Raw genomic sequence first — 9,647 nt, 5'->3', positions numbered from 1 at the left:
GCTGTGTCTTTCCTTGTTTAAATGGAACACAGAGGGCCAGAGTATCAGCTGGTCTCAATAACTGTCTCTCCCGAGAGGCCTTTGAATATAATGCAAAACTGAGGTGATTGTATTCCCCTTCAATTGTTGGTCACTGGTGGTTAACACTGAAGATCTCTGCAGCATATCTGCAGATTCTGCAACAAAGTATCTCCAAGCATGCCACTCCGCTTCCTCCCTCCTGTCATCTGATGTGCTGTTTTCCCTGTCAGCCTGGGCCTCCCACACACTGCCTTGTTGAGCCATACACGCTAGCCTGGTGCATCACAGAACCAGAGTCTGAATCACGCCCACAAAGCTGCAGATATATTCTAATCTAGACTGAAACCAGTTCAGCAGGATACCTGTCTCCAGCACGCAGACACCCAGCTTCCAATGGAATCTACAGCCCAAATAAATCCATTTTATTCTGTATACATGTTACACAGGGTAAAATCATAAATGTTCACCCTCTATATCACTGCAAGACAGATATGCACAGATGTTTGCCCCCCAAGGTAACAATTACTCACACTGAGTTTGTAAATAAACAGAAGTGATTTTATTAAGCATAAAAAGTAGTATTTAAGTGATTTTAAGTCATAACAGATAGAACAAAGTAAATCACAAAGAAAAACAAGCAAGGCTGAGCTTAATACACTCAGAAATCAGTTACAAACTTTAACTTCTCACCCCAATTGTGACTTTAGGTAAAATCCTTCTCAGGTCAGATGCCTTTTCAGAGCTGGGTCCAGCCTGTTCTCACCAACCCCTGTGGTTACAGTCCTTTTATTTCCAGGTGCTTCTCTGTATCTCTGTGGGGTGGGGAGGCTGTCTCTTAAGCCAGATGAAGACACTCATTTGCTTCCCCACTTTATATATAATTTCCCCAAGGTGGGAAACCTTTGTTTGGAATTCCACCCCCCCTCAGGAAAAGTACCAGCTTCAAGATGGAGCTCAGTATCTGGCGACTTCGTCACATGTCACTGTAAGACCCCAATCTCCATTCTTCCTGGTTTCTCCCACATGTACATGGGAAGGCTTGGAGGTAAACAGACCCATTTAAAGTTAATTGATTCTGAAGGACCTTTAAAGGCTTCCACTTAATATGTCTAAATCAGTAATGCAAATTTATATCTTATTCTCCTAATTCCAGACACAAAAAATAATCCATGTAAACAAATAGTATGAACACACTTAGTAGAGTATAAGATTTATAATGGTATGTTACAGGGGCACTTATCTTAAAGCATATTCATTATGTCTTATTCAGAAGCATATTTTCATAAAGCATATGGAGTGCAACATCACACAGAGCTTTGCCCAGCACTGGACAGAAGGGGAATTGAACCCAGATCTCCCACCTCACAGGTGTACGCCCCAACTGTTGGGCTAAAAATTACGAAGAGAAGGACCACCACTGCTTCCTACAGTAACCGGGTTGTGACTGGCATCGAAATCCCCCACACACACAAACATTGCTTTAGGAAAAAGCTATTTGGCGTGTTTGTAACACATTTGTGAATAGTTTCAGGTCTATCCAAATGGTAATATTTTTGACAATAAATTATTAGTCCAGAAGAAATTCACTTATTTCTAGACACCTTTATGTACCAACACTGGGAAATTACGTAAAGAGAGGTTTGGAGAGGTGACCAACAAATAACGTGGAATACAGTCACCTCAGTTTTGTATCATGTTAAATGACCTCACGGGAGAGACAGAGGTCCTGACGAGCTGACTCTCTGGCCCTCTGTGTTCCATTTCCACAAGGAAGGATACGGCAACAACTTTAATTGCATGTGCTGTGCACACCTGTTGTCCTGGGAGCAAAGATGCTCCAGGGAGCAAATCTCAAAGTCATCAAAGCCAAATTTAACCTCTGCCCCCCAAAAAAGCAGCTCCATATGTATTAAGGGCAACATTGGTGTGGTGAGCAAACAGGGAAATATTCGACTCTGATTTTATGGTTCTGATTTTCGGGATCTAAGCAGGTACTGCTTTCATCCTCAACTCATTGTAAGTGAAGGGAGGAAAAACTAAGAGGTACAAGGAAGTGATAGGCAAGCAAGTCAGTTTCAGAGCATTTCAGCCTCTCTTTGAAATGACATTCATGGGAGGGGAAGGAAGGAATTATGCTGAGAGTAAAAAATTCGGAACGTATTTACCTATCAAAAGAAGGAAAGAGCTTTACAAGGGAGGGAGAAGAATGATGGAAAAGGAGAGAAAAAATAGCTTAAATAGGAAGTGGGAAAACTGCCCCATCGATTCAGGGAATGTCTATACTAAAGCCATTACATTGACTCAGCTGTGATTTGAAGCAGCGCCACAGTGTAGATGCTTTCCACGTTGATGGAAGGGTTTTTCCTTCGATGTAGTTAATCCACTTCTCCGAGAGGCAGTATCTAGGTCAATGGAAGAATTACACTGAGGGTCAGTACAACCTAACTGCCTCGCACAGTGCATGAAAAGTTTCCCCACCCTGTGTGATGGAGCTGTGTTGATCTTATTTTTCAGCGTAAACCAAGCCTCAAAAAAGCTGTCCATGGAAAAGACCAGTTGGGAAATCTAGTCCTATCTCCCTGCCAGGGCACCAGGATCCCCTTCAGCTCTTTTTGTTCAGGCAAGTTGAAAATATTACAGCTGTCCCAGATTCCCAGTAGAGATTCTTCTGCATTCTGATCGAGCTCAGTGTCAGGCTGTGTGTGTGTAGTGGACACTCTGTCTCTGTTGTGTACGTTTGGTGTGCAGTTGGCCTTGTGTGTGTTCTGTGTAGTGGGGATTGTGTGTGTGTGTCTGTGTGTGTGTATAGTGTGCCTTCTGTGTGTTTGTGTGCATTTGGTGTGCATTGGGGACTCTGTGTGTTGTGTGTACTGGTACTTTGTGTGTGTGTGTTTGGTTGCAGTGGGCACTATGTGTGTGCATGTGGTGAGTGGTACATTGGAGCTGAATGTCAAATGAAGGCAGGTGCATGTTCTTTGCCCTCCCCACTGCTCAGGCTGGTGTCCCTGCTCCCTCCAGTGCAGGGCTCCTTGTGACATCATAAAATCATAGGACTGGAAGGGACTTCGAGAGGTCATCTAGTCCCAGTCCCCTGCACTCACAGCACAACTGAGTATTAACTTGACAATCCCTGACAGGTGTTTGTCTAACCTGCTCCTAAAAATCTCCAGTGGTGGAGTTTACATAACCTTACTGGGTAAGTTATTCCAGTGCTTAGCCACCCTCACTGTTGGGATGTTTTTCCTAATGTCCAACCTAAACCACCTTTCGTGCAATTGAAGTCCCTCTGTTCTTGTGCTGTCGTCCCCCTCCCCCTCAACTCTTCCCCACCCACACACACACTGTTTTGCACTTTTATTCCTGAACACTGTGTGATGGTTTGGGTCACAGAAACCCCTTTGGAACTGCCACCCAATGTCCTGAGATGTGAAGTTCAACATCTCCCTCTCCGTGGATGCCTCTAGCCACTAGCTTATAAAATCATTCTCTCTTTCTGGACCTGTGAATCTTCCTCAGGCTTTCTCAACTGATCTCAGTTGGGGCCTGCAGACCTTCTTGGAATACAAACAAATTAATAATAATAACAATACAAAAAGGATAATACTGCCAGGGGCTCTGCAAAATTCATTTGTAATGGACTGGGAATTGAATTCACCTGTTTCCAATCCCCACCATTAAACCAATACAGAGTTAAACAGATTCAAGAATTGGTTAGGCATTTATTCATTGCTTTCCTCAAGGCGTCCTTCACCTCCGTGTTCCTCAGGCTGTAGATGAGGGGGTTCAACATGGGAATCACCAGTGTGTAAAACACTGAGGTCACTTTGTCTCTGTCCGTGGGATACCTGGTGGTGGGACGTAAATACATGAAGAAGAAGGTTCCAAAAAACAGGACCACAGCGGTTAAGTGGAAAGTGCAGGTGGAGAAGGCTTTGCGCCTGCCTTTGGCAGAGCAGATCTGAAGGATGGTGGAGATGATATAGACATAGGAGAGGAGGACAGTCAGAAAGCTGCTCACTGTAATGCAGCACATTGAAGCAAACATCACAATCTCATTGATGCGGGTGTCAGAGCAGGAGAGCGCCAACAGTGGGAGGACATCACAGAAAAAATGATTGATGATGTTGGAGCTGCAGAATGACATCTGAAATGTACAACACGTGTATATCATTGAATCCAAAACCCCCACAGTGTACACCCCAGCCACCAGCTGTTTACAAAGCTGTCTGGACATGGTGACCGTATAGAGCAGCGGGTTACAGATGGCCACATAACGGTCATACGCCATCACAGCCAGCAAGAGGCACTCAACATCTGCAAAAATGATAGAGAGATGCATTTGCACAGCACAGGCAGTGAAAGAAATGCTTTTCCTCTCGGCTAAGAAATTCTGCAGCATCTTAGGGGAAATTATCAAGGAAATGCAGAGGTCACAGAAAGACAAATTCCTGAGGAAAAAGTACATGGGGGTGTGGAGTCGGGGATCAATTGTGATTAACAAGATCATTCCCCCATTCCCCACCAGGGTGATCCCATAAATCAGTAGGAACACCCCAAACAGAGGAACCTGCAGCTGTGGATGATCTGTCAGTCCTGAAAGAATGAATTCAGTCACCTCCGAGTGATTTCCCTCTTCCATCTCCTCTGAACAGAGATCAGGCTGCGACAGAGATGTGGGCATGTGGATGGTGCGGAAAACCTGTCCCTTCTTTGTAATGAAGTAAGTGAAGATAAATGGAGATCAGTTTCTCAATGGACATCAGTACCTGCTCAGGGAAGGGCTTGGTCCACAGAGCCAGATGTTCACAGCTGGTCATTCCAGGTGTTTGATAAAATGCACACGCTCTGCAAACACAATGACATGAAGGTTAATCATGTGCCACACAGAAACACTCCAGTTCACTACTCCGAACAGAAAACTGTGACTTGTGACTCTGTTGTGAGAGAATCAGTCTGAAGAGATTATTCCTTAGTTAAACAAGGTGTGAGAGTAAAGGAGTGCCAATCTTTCCACCCTCTTTTGGCAAGCCGAGCTCTTAGGCTTGGCATGTCCATTTGGGGTAAAGTTGCCAACTGTGCTAATTCAGCTTTTTGCCATTTACTTTAGCCTGTATGAAAACCCGGAGACATAATGGAAAGCCCTGGCTTCAGTAACTATGTAATTGTCTATTTTTTTCCAACCAAGGAGGTCGCCCCTTTAGCTGAAGGGGTAGGAGTTGGGGCTGAGACTTTTAGTGCTGGACATCTTGAATTTAATACCTGCTGATCAGCATGGTGTCTGCATGTGTGTGTGTGCATGTAATTCAGGACAATAGCATGTACCTGCTGAGAAGAGAGAGAGAGACGTGGCGGCGTTTCCCCATCAACAGAAACTGCGAGTTTGGAGCATTTGGGAAGTTTTATACTGAGATGTGTGATCTATGGGACATGGTTCCTGAAGCAACTGGGAATATATGAGCTCAGAGAAACACAAAACCTAATTAATGCATTCAGTGAACCAAAGCCACCCTCAGTGTAATTGGTGCCCCGGGGATTAATTTGTCCTACTCTTTCTTACTGTGTTATTAAATGATGCAATTTCTACCAGAGTTACAGAGTATGAGGCTTGGGGTATACTTCATCCTGCTGTTTTCAGTGACAGCTGGGTACTGAGTAGAAGTGATACACAAAGGGTTGGGTTTTTTTTCTGGACACCAAAATCTTTTAGATAAAAACTTCATATTTCGACTCAGAAATACCATGCGGGTGCCTCAGGTACCACACACCACCAATCTCTTCCGTGGGCCAGGGTCCCAGTCTGGAATACATCCTCCATGATGCATGATGGTTTCTCCTCTTGCTGAACTGCCTTGGAACATCACCAGAGTCCCACAGCCATGGTTTAGGGAGGAGGAAAGTTTGACTTTTTTGATGGATTTAATTGAATTGAAAATCAAATTGAAAAACTTCTCAAGAAAAATTTTCAACCAGACTTAGCAACACATTTGCAATCAACGGGACAGAAAGTTAGATACAGGTGAAACGTACTAATTATTTGTAGCCATAGCTGATATCTTCACAGCTTTTCCTGGTTTCAGATTCACCTCATTGTCCTGGCCTCAGCAGGTGCAATGTAAACCTGTAAGATACATAAGAGTATTCCAGATTATTGAGCTATTAATGGCATTCCAATCACCATGGTATCCTATGTCCTTCCTTTGATAGCTTACTCCCCAAAATAGGAAAGATAGTTTCACTCATTTTTGCCTGATGGAGACCACATGGTGACCAGGGGAGCTCAGGATGAGACCACAGTATGCTCCGGACTTCTGCAGTTCACAAAACTATCCCTCTTGCATGCCTGCTATCTGCACACAGAGCTCAGCTTTAAGATGTTAAATAAATCCATGAGTCAACGAGAAATAGTCATCCTCTCATCACAAATATTAATACAATATTTTTGATCATGTAAGTGGGGTTATAAGATAGCACTGTATCATGTTATTAATACATGTTCAAAGTGCTTCCTTTATCCCTTCCAATGCAGTAAATCAATGGGGAGGCAGAGTGAGAGAGAGATGTCATAGGATATCTTGCAAACAGAGTGTGACGTTGTACCCCTTCTCTCTTCTGGGTGAAGGGGTTTCCACCCAGAAGAGAGAGAGAGTATCTAAGCTCCTGTAGAGCAGGATCTGTGCAGAGCTGATTACTTTGAGACACTGGTTGTGATTTTAAGTGAATTTTGGGTGTGGTGGGTGAAGAACAGACGAAGTGGTAACAAATTTGTTATTTTCTGTTTCCTTATTTAGGGTAAGGGAAATAGGGATGGAAAAATAAGCAAAATAAGTATGAGTGAAAATCAGAAGAAGCTAGAACTGCACAAGTTGCAAAGTGCCCAGAAAGGCTGAACACTGGGCACTGGGAAAGTCTCTGTTAACTAAGAAGCCCCTGATCCGAGTGAATCTCAGTTTCTCTGAACTGCAGAGGGGCGTGGCCCAGCAGAAGAAAGCAGGAAAATGACGACCAATGAGGCAGCTGCTAAACTAGAGCTGGCCAGTCGGGAAAGAGAAGAGAAGGCAAAGGACCGGGAGTTTCAATTGAAGATCAAAGAAGCTGAGGCAACTGCGCACAGAAGGGCTATGGAAGCTGAGGCAGCCACTTACAACGAGTCCTGGGATTAAGAGACAGAGAAATACAGGCTCAGATTGAGGCCCAGAAGCATGAACTGGCTGTTGTGGAGTGGAAGAGACAAAACCCTCCAGGAGCTGCCCCACTTCCCCAAAAATACCCAAATGGAAGCAGTATGTCGGCATAGGAAGAGTACAGTGACTTTGCCGAATATTTCATCTTCTTACTTCCCTTCCCATAAATGGCAGACTGTAATTTGAATTAAAGGCCAAAATGCTCTGAAACTGACTTGTTTGCCTATGACTTGGTGGTATCTCTTTATTTCCCCTCCTTTCACTTGCAATGAGTTGAGAATGGAAGCAATACCTTCTCAGAACTGTAAAAATCAGACTAAGAGTCGAACTTTTCCCTGTTTGCTAACCACACCAACATTATCCTTAATACCTCTGGAGCTGCTTACTGGGATGACTTTGAGATTTGCTCCCTGAAGCATCTTTGCTCCCAGGACTACAGGTGTGCACAGCACATGCAATTAATGCTGTTGCCTTCCTTGTGAAATGGAACACAGAGAGCCAGAGCTTTAGCTGGTCTGGATGGCTCTCTCTCCTTTGAGGTCTTTTGAATATGATACAAAACTGAGGTGACTGTATTCCACTTCATGTGTTGGTCACCTCTCCAAAAGTCTCTGTAAGTAATTTTCCAGCTTTGGGACACAAAAGTATCTAGAAATGGGTGAATTTCTTCTGGACTAATCATAGAAACATAGACTTCAAGGTCAGAAGGGACTATTATCATTCTCTACTCTGACCTCCTGTACAACGCAGGCCACAGAATCTCACCCACCCACTCCTGTAACAAACCTCTAACCTCTCTCTGAGCTATTGAAGTCCTCATATCATGGTTTAAAGACTTTGAGGTGCAGAGAATCCTCCAGCAAGTGACCCATGCCCCACGCTGCAGAGGAAGGCGAAAAAACCCCAGAGCCTCTGACAATCTGCCCTGGAGGAAAATTCCTTCCCGACCCCAAATATGGAGATCAGCTAAACCCTGAGCACGTGGGCAAGACTCACCAGCCAGGCACCCTGGAAAGAATTCTCTGTAGAAACTCAGATCCCATCCCATCTAACATCCCATCACAGGCCATTGGGCACATCTCTCGCTAATAGTTGAAGATCAATTAATTGACAAAATTAGGCAAGCCCATCATCTTATCCCTTCCATAAACTTATCAAATTTAGTCTTGAAACCAGATATGTCTTTTGCCCCCACTGCTTTCCTTAGAAGGTTGTTCCAGAACTTCACTCCTCTGACGGTTAGAAACCTCCATCTAATTTCAAGTCTAAACTTCCTGCTGGCCAGTTTATATCCATTTGTTCTTGTGTCCACATTGGTAGTGTGTAGGATTCATACAAGGTTCATGTGCTTGGCAACATTCAGGGCACATCCGGAGTGTTGTATAGGAGCTGTGCACACACAGCTCTTCTCAAGGGCATGAACCTTGGAATCTCGCCCAGATGACATGAACCGTGGGAAGCCTCCCAGGACTAGGCTCAAGGCCAGAGAGCAAGGAATGCGGTAGATAGAAATTGGTAAATAAGAATGTTAAACAAAGCCAGTGTATTCCTTTTATCTGTTGGAGAATGTAATGCGCGGGGGGAGAAAAAGAATAAAGGGGAAGGTGGAAAGCTGACAGGCAGAAGTCGGTTGGCAGACCAGCTCGCTTGCTTGCTAAAAGCTCTGTGCTGTCTTGTATTTGAACCACAACAACTGGCACCCAACGTGGGGCCCTCAGCACTCACCTCGCCCGGCAAGGGTTTCAGACGCGTCACTCATCCGCTTCACGGATCCCGGTGAGTATTTTTCATTGTGGTAAGTATGGGAAGCTCCCTCTCTGCTTTGCAAGTGCAACACCGCAGTGAGCTACAGTATTTGCTGCGTAAGGCTCAGCATGACTGCTCCACTCGAGAACTCACTCTCCTGCCACAGGAGGTGAGTGCCCAGTGCCCGTGGTACCCTGAAGCTGGAACCCTTAAGCTAGCAGACTGGGAGCGGTTGGGCCAGACATTGCACAAAGAGCCTCGGGCGCCCGTGCAGGCTCTACATGCATGGCACCTCTGCCGCGACGCGATACAGCATGTCTCCTCGGACAGGCCCTCCCTCGTGAGGCTGGTGCTCTCGCCACTCCCATCCGCTCCTGCAACCATCCCTCCTCCTGGCGATGCGACACAGCGTGTCGCCTCGGAAAGGCCCTCTCCCGCACCAACAGAGGGGCTGCCGATCCCGCCACCCCCGTCCGCTGCTGCAGCCATCCCTCCCCCTGCTTCGCCCCCAGTGCCTCTATTACCACCGCCTCCCTGTCCTTCCCCACCGGAGCCAGTGTGTGATCGCCATCCCCGCGTGGGGTCCCATGCTCCGGGGCCCCCTGGGGGGTCATCCGCGTCTGCTCAGGGGCTTTCGCTGGTGCAACAAATGGTTCACGCAGAGAAGACTCACTCAGATATTACAGCAGAGGAGCTGGC

At 45.7% G+C, this 9,647-nt stretch overlaps 1 protein-coding gene across 1 annotated transcript; it reads right to left on the bottom strand.

Annotated features, from left to right (window-relative positions):
- Positions 1-3,721: 3,721 nt before the first annotated feature.
- Positions 3,722-4,660, bottom strand: LOC144266378 (olfactory receptor 5G9-like). Its single transcript, XM_077819835.1, has one exon. It carries the CDS (start codon positions 4,658-4,660, stop codon positions 3,722-3,724), a length of 939 nt encoding a protein of 312 aa, XP_077675961.1.
- Positions 4,661-9,647: the final 4,987 nt, after the last annotated feature.

This window comes from Eretmochelys imbricata, chromosome 6 (genome assembly GCF_965152235.1).
Source record: "Eretmochelys imbricata isolate rEreImb1 chromosome 6, rEreImb1.hap1, whole genome shotgun sequence".
NCBI classification, from domain to species: Eukaryota; Metazoa; Chordata; order Testudines; family Cheloniidae; genus Eretmochelys; species Eretmochelys imbricata.
The sequence above is the reverse complement of the archived record's forward strand: the minus strand, read 5'-3'. Positions and strand labels throughout refer to the sequence as shown.